Source organism: Rhipicephalus microplus, chromosome 4 (assembly GCF_043290135.1).
Source record: "Rhipicephalus microplus isolate Deutch F79 chromosome 4, USDA_Rmic, whole genome shotgun sequence".
NCBI classification, from domain to species: Eukaryota; Metazoa; Arthropoda; class Arachnida; order Ixodida; family Ixodidae; genus Rhipicephalus; species Rhipicephalus microplus.
In genome coordinates this window covers 102,878,243-102,900,968 of record NC_134703.1, presented here as the reverse complement: position 1 = coordinate 102,900,968, position 22,726 = coordinate 102,878,243, and the positions used below count along the sequence as shown (strand labels likewise).

Sequence of the window (22,726 nt, the reverse complement as noted above, 5' to 3'; positions counted from 1 at the left end):
ACACTACAGTTGGATACAACTTGAAAAGTCTTTGGCATTTTCTCGTCAAAGACGGATGTGCACGAGGCCACACTGATGGAAGCACACTCCTGACCGACGTCGTGAGCGAGGGACCACTTTTTTTTGATCGCGGAGGCCATGCTCTGGTCGTCTGTGCAAGATCTCTTCGAATTTTGCAAGCCGTATCTAATTATAGTTGCTTTAAATTAAAACTGCAGCAACTTATGTTAGTTAGGCCATTATGAAATTTCGGTAAGCTGGCTTTCCAGTTGCGTTAAGAAGCTGCAAACCAAGAGGGTCACCATTCTACCAACAGAACTGTTACAAGCTGAGAAACACATTTTCGATGCGACCAACAACGCCTCCTGTCCCTTTAACTGTGCATTGAGATGTCTGTGGAGAGTAAGCATTGGAACACTGCCTTACTGCAGTTCTAGCCGGACTCCCACAATCTTGCCAAGGTCAAATATGGTATGCAAAACACAGGGCACTCAAGATGAAATGTGCGAGCTTAAACTTACTGGCTTCTCATCGCCGTCCAGCACTTCTTCTTTGGTGAACAGGCTCAGGCACTGCTGGAGAGTGACGGGGTCCGAGCTCTGCACAATTGCAAAAGAGCGTGAACAGGTCAGACGAGGCTCCATTATAAAAAGGCTCCACTGCACAGATAATGCCACAAATGCGAACAATTCAACTCAATTATTGCTCTGTCTACGGCAGCGAGAAAGGCACTCGTGATGTATATTATAAGTACAAATGCAGTATCAAACACACATCTCAGACAGGAGCCTTACTGACACACATAGCAAGCTGGATTATATTCAACTTACAAATACATTCTGATCGGTCACTTCTGGTTATACTAGTAATTTAGTGTGAAATCAGGCAGATTTACTACGTACTGAAAATAAGGAATGACAGACGTAACTTGAAGGCTTATGTGAAATTAAAAAAAAAAATTAAATTGTCACAGGTGAACTATATCTACACTGTTGTAAAATCAGTCAGACTGTGATAATGTTGTAGCAAATCAATGATGCATACGTGGTGACAAATTACAATTGATGTTTGCTACTTATCAGCCCAATTAGTGCACTTCCTGTTAGTCAATGTCCAGAACATTGGCGAATTTTTTAGCAAAAGATGCAATGAAAAATCTACCCTCGTCTTATATACCGGTCATTGGCAGAAAAAAATGTAGAAATCTCGCAACAACGGGCAGCTCAAGTCTAAAACCTCGATTGCCATCGTGAGCATCGGCAGAGGCACCGTTGTGCAAGGCTAGGCAAGGCCAACAAGTGTTCTAGCAACGCCCTTTTGCCTAGGTTATCTGCGGTCAGTCTGCCGTTTTCTTTCTTCTATTTCCTTCAGAAATAAGTTTTAGTCGACGGCAGTTTACGATAGGCTTTAAGAAAAAAGTTATCGAGTGTGCCGAAACCCACAGCAACCTGGCGGCACAACGGGAATATGGTGCATCGGAGAAAAGCATCCGATAATCAAGCAGCCAAAGCAGCGCATCGGATCTTGCAGCAACCAAAAAAAATAAATGTGGACGAACTGCAGTGCGCCCCGAACTGGAAACGTTACTTGGCGAATTCGTCCAGGAGCTACGTGCAAGCTCACTACTTGTAACATCGGAGTGCATACGGGTGAAAGCTCTTGAGATAGCAGGCTACTCTGGTCTCACGAGGGTGCAATTCAAGAGATCACCATCGTGGGTGTGCCAATTTATAAAGTGGAAGGGCTTTGCGCTGAGGCATACTTCTGCCTTTACGCAAATGCTGCATCAGTAACGCATTGAATGGAATAGAGGACGATGCACTCTGGGACCTTACTAGTGAAAAACAGGCGTCATCGGCTAGAGTTTGGCGAGTCAGAGTGACAGCACTTCATAGCCTTCTGGCGTTTAACTACATAAGATTGCCCAAATTAAAATAAATCTCACCACAGTGCAGGCGGTAGTGTCACATATTTACCAAAGTAAGGGTGCACTGTGATACTCTGCAATTTTTAAATATTTCTTCATTGGAGATTCAAAGTTTGAGGAGGAGGGGAGGGGAGAGAAGTCGACCAATATTCCGGTCCGACCTATATTCCAGCTTTTAGGGCAGTACTCTTCACTCTATGCTGCCTCTCTGCTTTTTTGTGTTAACTAATTCACAGGGCTAAGTTGTATTCAAACTTATTTGGTAATGCAGATTGATCATTATGAAGCACGAATAAAATCCCAAAGCTTCGGAACAGGCACATTTCTTATTTTATCCTCCACAGCTTCCACTTTCCTTAATACTGGGCAACATCCGCCAAGGTAGAGCTGCATTGTCCGCATGAGCACTTTCAATTACAGAGGAAGTCATTGCTGGTTATTTAGGAGAAGTTCTGTTGTAGAGCATGGGTGCCTGATATATGCGTGACCCAGTGATGCACTTCTGCACAAAATTTCCAAAAAGATGTTACAATTCTTCAATACAGTAAATAACTTGATACGTCCTAGTTACACTGCATATGTGACTGCACTACAGGCATTCCTTCCTTCAGCGATGACTGTCAGTATGCGTCTTTTTTTCCATTTTCGCAACGTCGAATGTACACAACAAAAAGTCAGCTTTTCTATCGTGACAGCTTACTCTTACGGCACCGCGAAATTTCTCAACGACCAAGCCGTCTTATTCAGACTTCAGGTGACTTGGTGGCCTTATGTTATTGAAAAGCAGTCTGCCGCGGTGGATCAGTGTTGCTCAGTTGCTGACCAGAAAGTTGCCGATTCGATCCTGGCCATGGCGGTCACATTTCGGTGGAGACAAAATGCAAAAGGCCCGCATAACATGCGATGTCAGTGCACATTAAAGAACAACAACTGGTCAAAATTTCCGGAGCCCTTCACTACTGCATGCCTCAAGATCATATTGTTGTTTTGACATGCGAAACTCAAAAAAATTTGAACAGGATGGACAAAAGGACACAAAAAGACGAAAAGAAAGCCGATACGGACAAGCGGAGTTCCCGGGAGGTTGAAATTACCTTGACAATGAATACCAAATCGCTCAAACACTCATGTTACTCGGCAAGTAAAATGTCGGATATTACAATTACTATTATTACTGCTAGTAAAAAGCAGCACACACTCGCAGCACTGGCTGTGGTAAGCTAAATGCCCCGACCATGCTGTTGCTTCTATAGGAAAAATGTGTTCTTTCGGGACATAACTGATGCACTTCGCAGCATGAACAACGAAACACTTTCTACATGCACTTTGTGCGCCAGCCAAGTTCTTCACAGTGATTCGTTAAGATGTGTGTGGTGTACTGATTATCACACTCAGGTTTCATAGTGTTATTTTAATGCAGAATATGGGCACCAGCTTGTCTGTAGTGAATAAAAGCAGGACATCAAGCTTTACTGCAATTTTGTCGACTTTTTCGCATTTCTCACACTTCTAAGAAAGTTTGTGCGAAAGAAGTTTAAGGAAACTAAAATCTTTGCCAAAATCATGAAAAGATTCTGAGGCATGCTGTCTTGGGGAATGCCAATTAATGCTAACCATCAGGGATTCATAAATTTTAGTATGGTCGAACTGAGATATAGCAAATCACAGAGGGGATCACGGAGTTCTATAAATAGTGTTATGTCCGGTGTTGTCGTCGGCCCACAGACGTACGCGTTGGTCGCGGTAGTCCAAAAAGCTCAGACAGCCTCGAACGGTTAAACACAAGTTTATTCTTATTCGGATGGAGGCGGCGGCCGAACTGCCGGGGGAAACGACGGTGGCTCGTTTGCGCCGAGCGGGGGAATGGGAGGAGTCAACATCTGGAAGCAGTTTCAGCAACCAGTCCTTCGCGGGTTCGGAGCGCTCGTGACACAGGGGTGCTTGGAACACAACATCTCCTCCCTCCTTAGCTTGTCGCTTGGAAGCGATCTGGGGGTCGCCTTGGGCGCGTGGACGCTCTGGACTCACTACGAAGAGAAGCCTCCGCTCGCTCGGTGTCGTTTCTCTTGTGTTCGCCTTAGACGTGGAATGACCTGACTGCTAACTGGTGTGATGCACCGGCTCGACGTTCCGTCGAATATCCCTCTGCTGGTGACCGGCGCTCTCCGCTCGTTGGGCGATGTCGTAGGCTTTGGAGAAGGTGAGACCCGTCTCCGCGAACAGGCGTTGTTGTAGGCCTGCGTCACGCAGTCCGCAAACAAAATGGTCACGCAACATGACGTCCAAGGGGAGCATAGTGGTGTTAGCAGGTGTGGCAGTCGATCCTCCCTCTTGCGCAGTAGCTGCAGCTGTCGCGGTCAACGTCCCGAAATTGCAGTCAGCAGCGAGCTTTTCGAGAGCCGCTACGTATTCGGCCACTTTTTCACCTTCCAGTTGGTCTCGCCGTTGGAAGCGGGCTCGACAGTAGACCTCCGATGGCCTTGGGTCATAGTGCTCTTGTAGTGCTGCTACGATGTCGTTGTAGTCAACGGCTGCTGGAGTGCGTGGCTGAATCAGGGCACAGACTGTGTCGTACGTCTGCTCCCCACACAGCGTTAGCACTTTGGCCCTCTTCATTGCTGCATCAGTGATGTTGTTAGCCTCGAAGTAAAATTGCAGGCGTCCAAACCACGATGACCATGAGGAGCCGTAGAATTCGGGTAGCCGATTTGGGAGCCCGTGCGTAGCCATAGCTTGTAGCTTGTCAATATCATTGCGTAGCGTTGGTCCAAATCCACTTCCTCGTCGCCACTGTTATGTCCGGTGTTGTCGTCGGCCCATAGACGTACGCGTTGGTCGCGGTAGTCCAAAAAGCTCAGACAGCCTCGAACGGTTAAAAACAAGTTTATTCCTATTCGGATGGAGGCGGCGGCCGAACTGCCGGGGGAAACGACGGTGGCTCGTTTGCGCCGAGCGGGCGAAGGGGAGGAGTCAACATCTGGAAGCAGTTTCAGCAACCGGTCCTTCGCGGGTTCAGAGCGCTCGTGACACAGGGGTGCTTGGAACACAACAAATAGATAACTTATTCTATAGATTATTTGTGCCGAAAATATAGATGGCCTGCACTGAAGTTACCAAAATGCGCTGGAACATTGGAACATCGACTTGCGAGACATAACCTCCATGATGTCGTCTTAGCTTTATCTGTACATCGCATGATGGTTCCTTTGTTAGTCATGCACAGAGGCCCAATATCATTCCAGCAAAGTCATTATCACACTGAAGCAGGTTAACTGCTGTGGTTATACTGGCTTGAGATCATCTGTCCTTGCCCCGCCGCGGTGGTCTAGTGGCTAAGGTACTCGGCTGCTGACCCGCAGGTCGCGGGTTCGATTCCCGGCTGCGGCGGCTGCATTTCCGATGGAGGCGGAAATGTTGTAGGCCCGTGTACTCAGATTTGGGTGCACGTTAAAGAACCCCAGGTGGTCAAAATTTCCGGAGCCCTCGACTACGGCGTCTCTCATAATCAAATGGTGGTTTTGGGACGTTAAACCCCACGAATCAATCAATCAATCATCTGTCCTGACATGTCTTGATGCCATGTTGGAGCATTCTTGTGCGTCTATGACGTCACATGCAAGCTACCAATATAGAAGGGGATTTCAGAATTGTTTGACATTCATTCATTCATTATTCATTGGTTCAATATACGCAGTCTGACTGTATAGGTTCATGTTTTTGCATTTCACCCCACTGAAGTGCGGCCCCTGTCGCCAAGAATTGAACCTGCATTGAGCATCTGTGGTGTTTGCGCATTCTGTCTGCACAGCTTGATATTGCAATAGCAACACACAGCTTGATATTGCAATAGCAACACTTAATGCGAACCCGATGCATGGCCATCTATACTTACGCATGAACGAAGCTCTCACCTTGGGTATTGGGAGAGAGAGGTCCCAGAATGGGTCAAAGGTCACAGATTTGTGGCCACAGACACTGCACTTGAGCGTGCTCTTCAGCTGGCCAACGAAGCAGTCTGCAGGCAACACAGGCACAGTAATCAGACAACAGACTGGCTAGCATAACTAAGCACGTATGCAACACATGTATTTATTTATTTATGATACTGCAGTCTCAAGCAGAGACTATAGCAGGTGTGAAACATTGATGCATGCTATTCAAAAAAGGCACAAAAGCACTGCACTGAGTGCAACTGTGTGCCCCTTTTCAAGGACACAGTGATGTTTTACAAGCACAGGGATGAGCGCACCCGAGTCATCGTCGAGGCCGCACAGATGGCAGGCGAATAGGTGTCATGCATTGGCAAGCCTTCCGTGTCTCTGTCCGAGAAGGAACTAAGGTTCCTCGAAGGTTTCGGTGCGCGCAAGTAGTTATATTACTTTTACTTTTCTGTTTCGTTTCCTTATAAACGTTTCTTTGCCTTTTTCTGTGTTTTTGTTTTTTCCCTTACTCATGCATTGCTCCTTGTGCCACATGGTTTTTGTCACATGGTTTACTGTCTTCTCTATATATTTTCGCACTCTACGCAATAAACTCAGTTGAAAGTTAGCACTCGTGTCCTTCGCCTTCTTCTTGTCTCTCTGTCATCGTTCCATTCTCGCGCTATAACTATCGTCATGACATTAGGGAGGTTTAGAATAGCGCACCGCGAGACCGTGCGGTGTCGTCGCTACCACTGCGCATGCGTTGTAACCAGAGTCGCCGTTGGCGGCTTTCCCGCAGAAAATCTGAAATAGCATGTGGCGATCGCGGCTCGCGAGGCCCGCAAAGTGTTGTGTGTAGCTACCATGCATTTGAGTTCGCGGTCGGGGCGAATGTCCCAAGACCTTTCCCTAGGGGGAGCAAACGCTATTCTAGAACTCATAATGCGTCCGCTATACCCGCAGTGCCTGCAAACGCTATTCTAAAACTCTCTATTTAAAGACTTCGCTCGTGCGGACGATGACAATTTCATGCGCGGAGCTCACAAATTCTTCGCCAGGTTGTGCCGCAGCCGGAGAGCGGTTGAGATGATGACGACGATCGCCCAGAGCTGTCGGCAGCAGAGATCGCCACCGCAATGACACTTCTGTCGAGCATTTACGGTGACGACGTCACCTTAGTATAAATATGGGTGAACCAGATTGCTTCCAAGCGTAGTATGAGGCACGGCGAATCATGGACTTTTTTAAGCCTGCCTGATGCAATAAAGTTCATATTTCTGACAAAAACAAATTTTCCGGACTGTTCAATTTTTCGGACTTTTTTTCGGTCCCCGCCAGGTCCAAAGAATCGGTCCGCGACTGTATTGGTCAGCTGCCCACTTGTAATAACTTCACGTGTTACGCGACGCCAAATAGGCTCAATAAGAGTGTGCCACACTCGCCGCCATGGCTACTGGTGGCACTGACTGACACTCCTACGTTTAAATTCACACATAAACCCAATAAAGCGGTTGGGGGATGGCTGCCATGGTAGCTCAGTGGTAGAGCATCGAACGCGTTATTCGAAGGCTGCAGGTCTGCTTCCTGCCCACGGCAAGTTATCTTTTCACCCACTTTTCTTTCTTCATAATAACGTTACAATTGGGTCTAATATCTTCCCCTATACTTTCCTTGGCATTAATGTCAGTTAGATCTCATTATTGTAGTGTAAAAAACACACACACACACACACATATATATTATATTATATAAATATTATATTATATATTATATGTGTATATATATATATATATATATATATATATATATATATATATATATATATATATATATATATCGGCTATTTACTAAAAACCATGAGCACCTCGTGCTTCCCATAAATAAAACACACATTAAACTATCAATGATGTCCGAACCCAGAAATATGCTCAAAAGTGACTTGTGTTGCTATGAGGCACACCCTTTCAATCTCCGAAGCTGCTCCAAAACTGCATTATTCCTGCTCCTTGAGCTGCTCCAAAAGGCTGAAGCCCACTCTCACCCCTGGGACCTCAAAGTCGAGCTTTCCGACAGGCTGAAACCACTCCTTGTGGATTGAGCTTGTCTATGTATTGAGCCTGGATATGCACGCGATTGATGCATATTCAGAAGTTATGTTGGAGTGAGAAAAACTGGATCACCAAAGCAGATGAACTGCCAAGAGATTAAATTTTCCATTCAAAAAACGCGTGCTGCACATGTCTCAAGTTTTTTCCTTGTCTTTAGCCTAAGAATATGAATGTTTTTTATTTTGCACATGCAAATATTTGGTCACATTAGATGAGAGTAAAAAAGTAATTTTTTTTTTCCTCCAAAGTATTACAGTCATACCATGAGGGTTTGGAGTAAAATTGTGTCGCATAACCGAGGTTTTAATACATTATTTCTATAGGGGTCTTGCCGGGACCAAACCGATTCGTCATAAAACGCGGGTTGTCGCGAAACCGAGGAATGCATAATCGAGGTTCATCTAGTTATAGCTTAAATATTAAAAGGCGTTGGAGACTGCAGAAGGGAGGAGGAGGGGCAAGAACTTGCTACGTGAATCGTTCCAAAAACTACTAGTTGCTCAGAGGATCTCAAGCTGACCGATTGTACTGTCCGCGATCTCCGATGCCAGCACAGCTCTCGCCGACTGGTTCGCTTTCCACAACCTCTTGACGGCATGCAGCTCTCTTCCCGTGATGCCCCGTTCTCGAACTTCTTCGACCTGCTCCCAACTTTACTATCTCCTTTTTCTGCCGCTTGCCTGTCCTATTGCTTTGTGTATATCTTTCCACTATTTTATTTTTTATCCCCCCCCCCCTTCCCTACAAGGCTCTGCACTGTGTCGCCCAAGAGGCAGACAGAAATCAGGTCCTCTTCTCAAGAATCACTTACTCAACCACTACTTTAAAGGCCACCAGATTATAGTATTGCGAAGCAATTATAAGAAGCCAATTATAAGCAAATTACAGGGCATTTCAAAGTTTCGTAACTAGCCATCACCCACCATTACACCTAGAAGTTACTTACCAACAATCTTGCTGTCATCATATCGCAGGTATCTTTTCCAGGCCTCGGCTGCTTTCTGGGACTCACTAAAAGTAACGTCAGAACAATAAGAGTAAAACAGAGTCACAGATCTTGCAAGAATTTACTACACACACCAATGCTCAATCAAAACATGCTTTAAAGTGTGTTATGCAAATTGATTGCCCTTTCCTTTTCAAAGGTCATGTGGCTAACGACTTGAATGAGCAGTTCAACGGTCCTTGCAATACTGTGATAAGTAGCTTTATGAAAATATAGTCTCCCACCATTTATGTTAGTATGAAATGAAGAGAACATTACCCCTAACCAAAAGTCATCATTTTATTACCGTTTCAAAACTTCATATTCGTAATTTCTGATGAAAGATTCAGAGCTAGGGCAATACAGCACGTAAGCTGGTTAAGTGAACGTTAGGTGAGACAACTGAAGCTCAGTACTCCCCCAGGCATCAAAGATGTCACATACCCGCTACTGTGTATAATTCAGAGCTTATCACTTGTCTAGTCTCGCAAGGTACATTCATTAGACATTTCACACAAGTTTTACAGTTGAACTTGCTCAGAGAATGCAAGGTACGGCAAGGCCAGTTTGCTACAAATGTCATCCGGGCTGTGTTGCAAACTAGGCCATTCATTTCACTCAGACTTGGAGCTAGTGTCGCATGTATTTCCCGCATGCATTCGTGCTTTGTGTTTTATGAATGTTTATACATGTTCCCATGCTAAACTCTTTAATTTAGCTTTTGTTGCTAGTCAATATATTAGACCTCTCTTTTCGTGCACTGATCCTCTGCCTTTAAGGTTACCTCACACTGCAGCACACTAACCCCCGTATTCACAAACGCTCATCGACTCGGCTTTCACCCTTCACTTGACAGAGTTGCGCACTGCGCCACTGCTTGGCTGAAAATGACGCTGCGCTACTCAAGAATAGCAGCAAATTATCACTGATATGCAGTGACTTGCCCTGCCTAGAGATCGCGCTCCCATCGGCTTTCTCAAGTGAAGGTGGAGCGATGAGTGAAGGAGCGTTCTAGAATACGGGGGTAAATGCAGAATAATACTGGCTCCCACAGAAACAGCATGAAAGTCAATTAAAACAGTACAAGAGCCTTCCACCAACCTGAGATTGTCGTCTATCTCGGTGGTGAGGTGCCTCGGCCTCGTGGTGATTCGGTTGATGTCCTCGTGGAGACCTTGCAGTAGGTAGTGAAGGAACTCCTGAGAGTCTTGTTGACTGCAAACAAAACAGCAAGCAGACATTTCACGCACACTGGCCAGACTAGGACGATGGGTGGCTCAGAACTAGAGTGTGTCTATCCCCAAACGAAGCCAACATTACATCTTGCAAACATTGCAATGGTCACAAATGGTTACTCAGAGGGAAGCATCAGGGGCTATTGCGAGTGCTGTAAACTGGCTTCAGTGTACGCTTTTCTTTTATCTTGCTACGTAGCTAACACATCGAGGGTCAGCCATTCAGCATACAGAAGATGAAGAGGATTGGCCTGCCCATTGTACGTGCTGTATCTATCTTAATCGATCAGCGTGAATAGACTCGTAAATAGAAACGTCTCATTTCGTTTTACGTAACCATACAAATGAATGGATGCTATGATCACCCCCTACGAATGGTAGAACGATGGCTTCCACCAAATGCCTCGCACAGATATCTGGGAAATGTGGCTCATTGTGGAAAACCGATTACCACTTTAACGCTTTTGTTAATTTTAAATCATCACAATACGTGATGCCACTTTTTAATGACTGAACTACAGCCGAAGCGCAAGGGATGCAGATGTCGAAGGCTGATGGCGTCTTCCTGTATATATGGAAACTGGCACGTCACAATCCCAGTCCAGTTTAAAGACTGTGAAAGCATTCCGTTTCTATAGCCACTAGTCAGCATCTTCTTACCCCGCTGAGCACTTTTTTTCACATGGACACCCAATGCAAGCAAAATTGACTAGTTAAGCACCAACACATCCATCAAAACAATACTTCACTGACAGAGGAAAAGCACTACTCTCACCAGTCGCGAGTCCCTATAATCCTGAGCAACAACGCCTACCCAAGCAAGTACCCATCGCTTATTCGGGAAATTTCAAATAGCTGACATCTTCTCGACTCCCCTGATTTTCATTGTCTTATTCACACGACGAGGGCAAACAAAAACTTGATGCATGCAGACTCAATTGCTTTTGTGTATATAAATTAGGCCCTCAGAGAGTTCTTGTAAAATGGACAGTCTAGCTGATAATAGATGGGCCTGTAAAGATAGTAGCAGCACAAAGTTATCCTGCGCTTGCCTAACTACTGCTGAAATAATGCAAACCTGCTAAACATACACGTCCTATGCTAGTACAAGCCATCACCTGTCAATGTTACCTTTTCAAATCTAGAAGTTCTTGGCTTGATGAAACAAAGCCAGCGGATTTGTGCAGAAAATGCAGTAGCCAGTGTTTAATGCATTGTTATTTTAGTGCACACATGTAGCTCTCAAGAAATACATCATAGTTTACAGCAACCAGCAGCGCAAGGTTATAAAGTTACTGGCACAGTATTCAATTTAGCATCAATCTTTTTTGGCTGTTACGAGAAAGTGAACTCACAAGGGAGTTAAAGAATAAGGAAAGAAAACTCCATTACCTGTAGCCCATGAAGCGTGGTGCAAACTTTTGTATTTGGCTGCGGAACGCCTGTGGGCTGATCGCATATTCACCATTGCTGCTCCTCCAAATCGATTTCATCAGTGTTGCGAAGGCTGTGAGAAGTTGGAAGACGCTTTAGTCAGTGAAATCTGAAGCAGTAATAACTATTGTCCAAGTGTAAGATGCCTTCATAAAGATTTAATCTCACTAAAGGTCACATACAATACAAATATACATTTATTCTGAATATTGATTGCATGCATATAATATTTACTGCATGCTAATATCAGAAATGAAAGTAATCCACCTATGTAAAATAACGCATTACACTAGTTGTGCTAGTCATAGTCTGGCTACAAAAACTATCTTTAAAGTTTATCGGAAATCGATAAGTCGGTCATGAGGTGCAACAGGAACTGGTTTGACATAACTTCCAAAAGCAGAGAAAGCTCTGTCTTGCAAAAGTGGACTGGAGCTTTGTCAAGCCACAGTATTAGAGCTTTTTTCTGTTACCTCCATCTTTCTCAAGGAGAAATAAATACAGGTTGATTGATTGGTTCATCGAATGATTGAAAAATCTGTTGAGAAAGCAAAGTACGTAAGAATAAGTGAAACATGCAGTATGTCTCACAAATATGAATAAGCTGCTTTCTTATACGTATGTCATGATAAAAATCGCCATACAAATAATGAAATAGCACCTGATAAGAATCGAACCGGCACTGCATGTACGATTGCCCACAAAATATCGTAAATGCCCTGCTCTGTGTTGTGGTAGCACCAATGCCGAGCATTGAAAACAACAAACCTACACAGGCACAAAAACTGTCAGAAGCATAGCTTTGCATTGCGAGCTGCTTCATTTTGACCCACCTGCGTCTGGAACAGTAGGGCGACATTTTACATCTGTACTGTTGTTGTGGCCAGCCAGCTGCAATTTAGTGTGTAGCATGCAACCAGATGGTGGTTTCATTGCTTGAATCACAACGCAATGCACTGTCAACTTCATTAAGCATTTCTGTTGACATGAGAAAACGCGTGATGCAAAGCCGCATGGCCAGATTTCGCTGCGCTGGTCAAGGTTTTGCTTTGATGCATAGCATTGGCAGCTGCACCACAAAGCACAGTCAAATGTTCATTTGCCTCACAGTGATTTGTAAGCAACTGTGCACGATTCACTGAAAGTCTGACAAAACAAAAGCCATCTCAGTTCATGCACTTTTGTCCACACGTGTCAAAAAAGAAATAAACCACTGTACGAGCGCTGTTAAATGGGAAACTCGTAGCCTATACAACAAACCCAGATCTGAAAGATCCAGTCATAATAATTATGTGCAAGTAAGATGATTCTCCACTACTTTCTTGCACCACTGTTCTTAAAACTTTATGCAAGCATCATGTTCTTTTTCTCAGCCATACCAGATCCAATCAAAACGAGGTCTCAAGTGACGAATGCTAGAGCAACTGAAGCCAAGTGTACTTCTCTATTGTGGCACAAGGCTTGAATTTTGTCACAGATTTGTTTGATAAAAGAAGACAACGCATTTCTTTTTGTCTACTAGAAAATGAAGATAATCGCTAGCTGTCAACACACAGCACATGCAAAACTTTAGTCCCTTGCATGCTGACAGTTGAAAAGACGAGATAAAATGAGGAAGAATGAGAGCTGGCACTACTTGAAAAGAACATGCCAGATCTGCTGCCAGCATTGTTATTGCAACTCGCCTACACACCTTCAAAGAGTGCCCCCTTCATGGAAGAGGTGCTGGTGTTGATCTCGGAGGTGTAGCCGTCTTTCAGGCAATACTCGAGCAGGGGTCGGGTGTGAGCCAGGCATTGCACTATCGAGTTCATAAAGCACTGCAACAAACAATGAAACGTTACCCAAAAGCCACGCTATTTTGCTAATGCTAAAGAAGCAACAGTGGCATGGCAAGGTGTAAGAAAGTAAAAAAAGAGGAATATTATAAGCTTCAATTAACTGTAATTTCACAATGAAATCCCAGTGCCTGCAGCATGATATAACGACTTTATAAAGGTTCTCATCGGTATAAGTTACTGAGGAATAACAACCTCAATACTTTCGACATTTAGTATTTCTTTACTTTAACAAAAAATCACTGGCAGTAACTTTCAGCGAGAGGGGCTTAAATAGGACCAGGCAGATGCCATTAAAATCAAAGTTAACACGGCAAGCTGGTTCGGCAACTGCACAGTGGCATCACCACATGCCTTTCACTTGAGCTTCTTTTTTAGACTAGTCAGGAGGCTGCTATCAACGTAAGAATTCAGTTTTTTAAATTGTATAAGTGTAAGCTTTCAATAAAGCTCAAGTAAATTTTTCTTTAATGTCTCTAAATGAAAGCCTGTTTTTTTTTTTTTTTTTAAAGCATGACTACATAGGAATAACCGCCATATGAAGAGTGAGGTTAAACAAAATGAAGGGTTCAGGATGCCAACATTACTGTGCGCTTTTGGATACGAGTTGAGGCAAGGGGTAGTGTGACAATTCGATTTATGGTATTGCCACTAATCGTCAACAAACTTATTTAAAAAAAATTCACTGACACTCCCGAGACGTTCTTTAAACCACCCACAGCATAATCGAGATCACCAATAGAGCCTACTGACTGTGTGCTTTAAAGGGCCAGTCAACAGGCTCCGACTTTCTTTTTACACCTCCCAAAGAAGTTCGACGATTCATAGGGTAGACTGCGGTGATCACGGTTTCTGATAATTGCAGCGCTGCGTGCCGTGCAGAGCTTACACTGCAAAAAACGATTCCTGTGTTCCTTTCCTACGCCTGACCAATCCTCCTCTCACACGCAGTGACACAAGGTTGCCGATTGGCGACTTCACATAGCAGACAGCTCATCCATTGGTCTAAACCAGTCACGACGATGGACTACCCCCCTGTGAGGAAGAAGGGTGGTGAGGCCGCGCCAAAATTTGAAGCAAGCTGAAACCGATGTCCTAACCCCTGCAACTTTCTTAATATAGCACATATTCAGAAAATCGTTGCGGCAGAATGTTCACAAAGCAAGAGGACCCATATTTCTCGTTATAATATTTTTGGGCCTCGGGGTTGTTTACTGGCCCTTTAACAAGTAAATATAACGTTAAAGCCAAATCAAGCTTGCAGTATTGGTAGTAGTGCTTTGCTTAACAAAATTTTTCAGAAGTTCAGTGAAACTGCAGCCAGTGTGCATAATATGGCAAGTCGTACACAATTACAGCTCCTTGCACAAATATATCTGGTTAAAGCACCGACTTCTGCTCGTAATTCTTTCACAATGCAAAAGTTCTGTGCTACTATGAAACTTTACCATTCTAGCTACATAATTTGATCTAACATAATAATGCACTGATTTGACCATGTTATTTATATTTTAGTTTGAAAGATGCCATGCTACACTGAGGACACAAGTTGTTCAATTATGGGATCGTGCACCTATATGAATACTAGCTACATTTGTCAGCAATATATGAAGGTTGATTCAACTGTCTGAAGTCGCTGCGTAATACACAATTTGTGCACCAATTTGCACTGAAAGCAGTGAACATGGACATGATATTTACGAGCCAAAATACAGCAGCTCCAAAAGGTTTTATTGTTATTTGCAACATAATTGTGTACCTTGATCAACATTGTTGATGTTCTAGTTTTGTAAGCAATATTAAAACAACAGGGATGACCGACTTATACAATGCACCACGGCTGCTACTAAATGACTTGTTTTGTTTGCGTACTTATCCCAAGCTGCCCACATTCGGTCTACACCTGGGAAAGCTTTGTCGAGAGAAATCTGAAGCTAATGTTGAATGCACTCCAATAAAATAAGAATTCCTTAGAGCCACTGAATTGCCCCGCTGCGTTTGTCAAATGGCTAAGGTACTCGGCTGCTGACCCGCAGGTCGCGGGATCGAATCCCGGCTGCGTTAGCTGCATTTTCAATGGAGGCGAAAGTGCTGTAAATTTGTGTGCTCTGGTTTGGGTGCATGTTAAAGAACACCAGGCGGTCGAGATTTCTGGAGCCCCTCCACTACGGTGTTTGGTGGTTTTGGGATGTAGAACCTCACACGTACATCTATCCAGAACCACAGAATTACAGCAGCCGTGACAGTGGCAAGAATTTTGCTGCATATGGAAACTTCCAATGCCAGATATTTTTGTAAAAGCACAAAATGAAATGGGTGAAAACATTGACACATGTTTTGAACGATTCATGTTATATCAACAATGGCTAGATCAAGTTATTACAGCTTTCAAAGCCAGTGTGTCAACAATGCGGTACTATACTGCAATGTTCAATCGTGGCTGAAGTAGTGGAAATATATTAAACAATAAATTTGCTTACTGAAGTTGATGGTCCCACGGTTTTCAAAGATTTGGTATTAACGTCAAGCATGCAATTATGACTAAATACAACCTGCTGTAGTAGCTTGGCAGCCCAGGCGCCGAGCTACGAAGCACAAAGGAGCGGATTCAATCTGCAGCTACTGTGGCTGGGTTTCAATGGAGGAGGAATACCTGAAGAACCCCAGATGGTCAAGTCAAAAATAATCAACTACGGTGACCCCGTAATTGTATCGTCCTTTTGGTTCCCAATAAGCCCCCAATTCAACAGTACTCAAATTAATGACTACGAAGATGACAGGTATAATGCCATGAAATGTTGCTCACTGTGTTTCCGAGGTTTCGCAGCCCCAGTGGAGCCTTGTCCAGGTGATCTCTGGATCGCGAGCTCCCAACACTGATCCCACTCGAGCTTTCCTGTAGAGAGAAAAGGAGCACACAACTAAGCATTACGAGTGCACAGTATTTCGTGCCATCGCGACACAAACAGGGCATGAATGCATTGAAAAGTACTCGGCCTTGCTAGCAAACTATGCGGCTGGCAGATTTCTGCAGGTTTAAATGACCGAAAGCAGTCTAAACCAATGCAGGCAATTTTGGCTGCATACAGACAAGTGACTCTGCATTTTCACCTGAGCATGTTAGAGTTACTATAAATAACCTTGCATGAAAAACAATTTTCTTATTTTAAACACTTCAACTCAACTTCAACAATGATTACTAACACGACATCGTAATGGCACACCTATAAAACATGCCGATCGACGTGAAGTTATTCTTCACCATCGAATGGCACGGAAATTACGCATAAAGGAAGCTACACGTTTCGTGCACCGGTAGAACATGCGCGGTGTAGTAAGCAAATTTACGCATGTTGTATTATGTGTATGTCGTTAACCTGTAGCACAAACGTCCAATCATGAACTGCGCCCCCGTTCTTGAACCGTGAAAAGAAGCCAATGACGCCCGCAATTTCCTTCAGCACATGCACTACACGAAATCAACGACAATTGAAGGATATTATTGATGTAACACTCCCAAAATATCAATTTCGAACTATGTCACACATGCACAGTACGAACATTGAACCGATTGGCCAATTCCGTCCGAATCAAAGAGGAAAAAAAAAAAGCTATTTCCGAGCAAATTCCACCGTGCATTCAATCGGGGCCGTGATCCACTTACGAAGAAAATCACACTCCCGCTCCAAAGAGAATTTGCACGCTTATAGCTTTGCGGAGAATGGGGCGAATCATCACATACGAAGAACTTCTTAGACACAGCCCACTTGATTTGCATGGCGCGTCCAATGTGCGTGTCGGTGATTAGATCCGAGTCTTCAACGGTGCTCGTCGGGAGGTGATGAGTATGCACACGCACTGGCGCGACACAACTACAGTCGAGCACACAACCGACGAAAACACCGCCGTCGGCTACTTGCGGGGCGTAGCGGCATGCGTGGAGACCGCGACAACGATGCCAGAACCGCTTCTCAGCTGGGACACGGTCGGCTGCGATGGGCCGAAGGCACGGCGCACGATCGTCACCGAGCAGCAAACGCCGCCGCCGCCTGCCAGCACCGCAAGAAGCCGACTGACGCCGGGAGAAGGCTCGCACAATCCAAGGGCGCGCAAAGGATTCGCCCTTTATCGCTCGACCATGCGCCGCCACACCGTCGGAGGCACAAACTGCTCGTCATACGCGGCAGCGAATGAAAACACAAAACAGAATCACGTCGCTGCTCGGCCGGAGCGCCGCGCGGCTGCAAAAGGCTGTAGCGACGGGAGTTCTCGCACCGATGACGTCAGCACCTGTGGGCCCGCGCGCGCGCGCTGTACCGAAAGCACGCGCTGGCAGCTGCTTTTCCCGTCACAGACGCGTGCAAAGGGAACGATAGAACGGTAACGATCACCTGCGTGAAAAAAGAGGAGGAATCCGTTCCCGACCGGGTGCACTTCAGCTTACGACGTAACAAGGAAGAAAACAGCGCAAAATGTGTCCTGTCTCAGTTTGGAGCTTTTATTTTTATAAAACCTAAACCTCAACCCCAGCTTGCCCTTATAACGATTATGATATAACGCCGCCAATGCAACCCAACCATAATATTTGGGGGGGGGGGGGGGGGGTAAACCATACTTCAGCATCTTCCTGTGTGCGTGCATATGCACACATGCAAGATACTTAAAATTTCCGAGGAGAAGGTAGAAACTTCCCATCTCCGGGTTTTAACTAGCGGCCGCACCAGTTATCGCACAGGCAACGAGGTCGCGCGTACCTAACGCCATGCGCCATAATTTCGCAGACTTGTTCAGCTTACGCTATTTTCTTTCTATTCGCGAATTCGCCAGGTCTGTATTTCACCGAATCACTGTCACAAGAAGAAGACGCCGATGAAAGCCGCCGCACGTGCTTGGGGCGTGAGAAGCGGACGGGATTGGGCGAGGAGGGACCCAATAATCTCGGCGGCGGCCGCACTGCGGGGCAAATTCCTTTCTTTGTTCACGCGTTTAAAAAAAGAAAGAAAAATAGAAGGAAAGGAGATAGAGTGGCGAGGAGGGCTTTGCAGAAAGCGGCCGGGCAAGTGACGCACGCTCGCTACACACGGAGCTGCGCTGGCGGCGCACGGGTGGCGCTGAACGACGCGCCGCCAGCCGGCCCTCACTTGCATCGCTTCGACACGAGGGCGTCATGCCCCTTCAACGCGAGGTGACCGAACCTATAGATCAACGATGTGGCAACCAATTCGCACTGCACGCCCCACTTTTCGCGTAACTACCTCCTTCCTTTCAGCTAGTGCTCATCTCGATTTCTTGACGCCCCGCCGCGGTGGTCTAGTGGCTAAGGTACTCGGCTGCTGACCCGCAGGTCGCGGGATCGAATCCCGGCTGCGGCGGCTGCATTTTTGATGGAAGTGGAAATGCTGTAGGAGAGTGGGCTCAGGTATCGGTGCACGTTAAACAACCCCAGGTGGTTCAAACTTCCGGAGCCCTCCACTACGGCGTCTCTCATAATCATAGGGTGGTTTTGGAACGTTGACCCCACATATCCATCAGTCAAGTCTGATTTGCGCTGTATACGTTATCAGCCCGAAATCCAGATGAAGCTTCGACGCTATAACCGTTTGATTAGAGATAGTAACACGCTATAGGTGCGGGAGGCACCGCCACTTAAAGGCGAGACGTCCCCAACTACGTCTAAACAAGAATTTCAGACGCGACGAAAGAAAAGCGAGGCATTTCCGCCATGACACCCGAAATTGTCAACGGAGTCCGACAATGAAGAAGGACACGTGTGTTGAAGGTGCCATCTTTCTCTCTCTCTCTCTCACACACACACGCACGCACACACTCACACGCACACACTCACACACACACACAATCACTCGCAAAGGTGAGTGCTCGAACTTCGAGCCCCGCTGTGTGTGTAGCTGTTTCCTATCTTACAGTTATTTCGAAATAACGCAAAAAATATTGCCGCTTAAAAAGTACAAGAACGCGCTTCCGCCACGTGTGGAACGCGTAGGTGGGCCGATTTGGCGGGGCGCGGAAACGCAGACAACACAGAGCATGTTTGTGTGCTCCATTAATGATCGTGACGAGCGAGGGCTTTCGACGAGATGTGACCAACCGGAAACGCAAGCGAAACTTCCGGACAGCCTCTTCTAGTACGGTTGGTGGTTCGTGAGCCAAAAGAAAAACAAGAACAAAAAGATATCAGTACATCCAAGCTTTTTAGCGCACCTGCCATGAGGATGTACACGCAAGCGTTTTCTTTCTCTTTTTTTTCTTTCGGTTCAAACCGGAAAACGCCGCAGTTCGAAATCCGGTATTAAATGCTGAAGAAGGTTAACGCTCAGGAGAGATCTCGGAACTGATGACAGCAATGTCCCATAACAATGCCTTTTCTCTCGCTTCAAGCACATTCATACGACGCGATAAAGACATCCGTTATCGAATGAATAGTAGCAAGGCCAAGACACATTAATGTAGAACAATGAAAAAAAAATTCATTTGTGAACGCATGTATACGCACACAACAAACGCACGCACTAAAGTATATACACAACGCATGATTTAGCCTCCTGCCCCTCCCAAGAAAATTCTGGCTGCGACTGTGAACACTAGCATGGGTAGCCTATGCAGACAGCACCAAAAGCTTAGAGACCACGAAACACACAAAACTTCATATTGCCGTTGTTGCGCGTTTCGGCAGGGAGCCTCGAAATTAAATTCAGGCCAGTTTCAAAAACGCGCTAACAACATGCACAGTTATGCCTGACACAATCGCCAACTCACGATGACTTAAACATGACTCAGATGCGGCGGTCTCAACTTTTGATGCGCAATGTATGTTTCCGCATATAAAAATTTTTGTACACGTGGCAAAAACGCGCCCAGAATGAAAATCAGCTCAAGTATCTTCTTCAATTATTAGCTTAGACAATTAAAAATCCGCTGCCTTTAATTGTATTAAGGGGCCAGAAATAGTCTCGCGCCAATATAGCCACTCACTGCGATCTGTCCGGCTATAGTTTCTGATTTGAGCCTCACAAGGCAAAAGTGCCACTGCAAGTGACGTCTTGAAGCGTTATACTCGGTTAAGGCAAGTTCAGCCACAAGCAGAATATGACTGGGATATGCTGGCAATTACTGACTTCCCGGACTACACATATTAATTCTTACAGAATAGACGGCCGCTCTAGGAAGCGTCAGCCAAGAGCGCACATGTCTGTGTGCATTTCATAAAATATGTTATCAGAATCGTATATGCATCCTGCTCAGTGCGCAAAAAGCAATTAAAGATGACCCCACCACGTCACAGAAAGAGGCTAGCTGCACATGGTGGCCGCGATTGCAGATGCACCGTTTTTATCGACGCAGGCTTCCTCTTATCAAAACTGGCGGACGCCGGACCACGGTTCCATCAAGGGTTCTTCGTATATACGCTATGTATACAGTGCAGAGATAACATCCGTCAGGCTGAAAGATAATAGCCTCTCCATGTATACGCCCGAAGCTGTCGAGGTAACGACCCAGCTGAACTTGACCGCTCCTTATCTCGCGAGTGGTTGCACCAGTGCCGTGATACACAGAAGCTCCGCGTGAAGATATCAAAATGGTCCGAGAAATAAAAATATAACGTGCGTTGACGCGAACTGTGGGCAGGGCGTTACTTTCGACGGCGGCAACTTTTCGACATTACTCTATACAGGCTAAATAATAACAGTTTTGCGTCTTAAAACCGCGATACGGTTACGAGAGACACGAGACCATGCATGGTTAGGAAATTTTTACCACAGCGTTTTTTTTTTTTACGTGCATTTAAACCTAAGTACATGTGCGTATTTAGGCCACTCGTGTAGGACAGTACGACGTTCCTTTTCTTTGAACACAGCAAGTAACGCATTTCGTAATATTTATTTTGATTGATTGATTGATTGATTTGTGGTGTTTAACGTCCCAAAACCACTATATGATTATGAGAGACGCCGTAGTGGAGGGCTCCGGAAATTTCGACCACCTGGGGTTCTTTAACGTGCACCCAAATCTGAGTACACGGGCCTACAACATTTCCGCCTCCATCGGCAATGCAGCCGCCACAGCCGGGATTTGCTCCCGCGACCTGCGGGTCAGCAGCCGAGTCGTAATATTTATTTTCTGGTAGCACTTGGAACGTCGGCTACGCCCCAAAATACATTGCTACATTGCCCTAAAATAAAACCACTGCTTGTTTTTTTTTTTTTAAACTACATGTAAAACACGACGATTCGATCTGCATTCCCAAAAACGTGAGCCATGGCCGATATACGCCACCAAGACCTATCTGCATAACGTTTAAACACTTTCTTACGGTTCGGCTGAACTACCCCCCCCCCCTCCCCGAAGACGAAAACTAATCCATCTCCCAATTAATTTTTTTTTGTTTCTTTTCGTACACTCTTTTATCGGCATTGAGATCAAATAACGGGCGAGAAGAATGCGATAACAACAGTAAGATCGCTATCACAGTCATTCGTTCAGCCCGTTCATACAGTTTGCAGCAAAAGAATGCTGCCAGTATACAGGCGCGCCATATTCAATAAAAAGCACGCATGCACACAGAGACAGAGATAAAGTGGGGTCTCCGGATTTATTTTCACCATGTAGCTGGAATTCCTAAACGAACTCGTTAATCTATGTATGCCCGGGTGTGATTGCATTTCTCCCCTATCGAAATTGGCTCACCGTGTTGGGAAATGAAAGCTATGCCCTTAGAAGTGTGGCAGCTTGGGCTAGTTGGTATGACACGACGGTAGTTATAGCACGAGAACCGAACGACTCGTGTCCTTCTTGTCTCTTTGTCGTCGTTTTGCTCTCGCACTATAACTATCGTCATGGCTATGCCCTTAAGCTTTACAACGCGACACTTGAAGTGCTAAGCTATACCATTCACTTCAATAACTTCAGGGCCCGTAACAAAGTCGACATTTAGCGCCAAATGGGTGCCGCTTGTTTGTGGTTAGCCAAAACTGAATCTAGCCTTTACTTTTTTTTTTTTTTTTTACTACGGTACAGAGATCAACAACTAGCCTACAACAAGCGCTGGAGCGGCGCATTCCGGACCGACTACATAAACGATGTCTGCCTTAGGCGAGCGCATGGGAGGGGAGAGGGGGGTGGGGGGGGGCGTGCTCTCTTCCTAATCACCTGAAACGGAGACGCGAAGGAGGGGGAGCGCTGCGGCAAGCCGTCGACCCCCCGGCCTTTTTTTAATGGGGAGCCCCGCACTACCAAGAACGCGTGGTTTAAGGCGCGGTT

General features: G+C 45.5%; 1 protein-coding gene across 2 annotated transcripts in view; it reads right to left on the bottom strand.

Annotated features, from left to right (window-relative positions):
* LOC142814539 (ubiquitin carboxyl-terminal hydrolase 2-like) overlaps positions 1–22,726 on the bottom strand; it is a 280,351-nt gene that overhangs the window by 15,158 nt on the left and 242,467 nt on the right. For both annotated transcript variants that reach the window (XM_075893391.1, XM_075893390.1), the window contains exons 4-10: positions 16,257–16,346; positions 13,306–13,432; positions 11,571–11,685; positions 10,045–10,158; positions 8,905–8,969; positions 5,839–5,942; positions 522–599 (exon numbers count right to left, since the gene is read on the bottom strand). In XM_075893391.1, the coding sequence (XP_075749506.1) occupies positions 522–599; positions 5,839–5,942; positions 8,905–8,969; positions 10,045–10,158; positions 11,571–11,685; positions 13,306–13,432; positions 16,257–16,346 (693 nt within the window). The remainder of the gene's footprint in view (positions 1–521; positions 600–5,838; positions 5,943–8,904; positions 8,970–10,044; positions 10,159–11,570; positions 11,686–13,305; positions 13,433–16,256; positions 16,347–22,726) is intronic.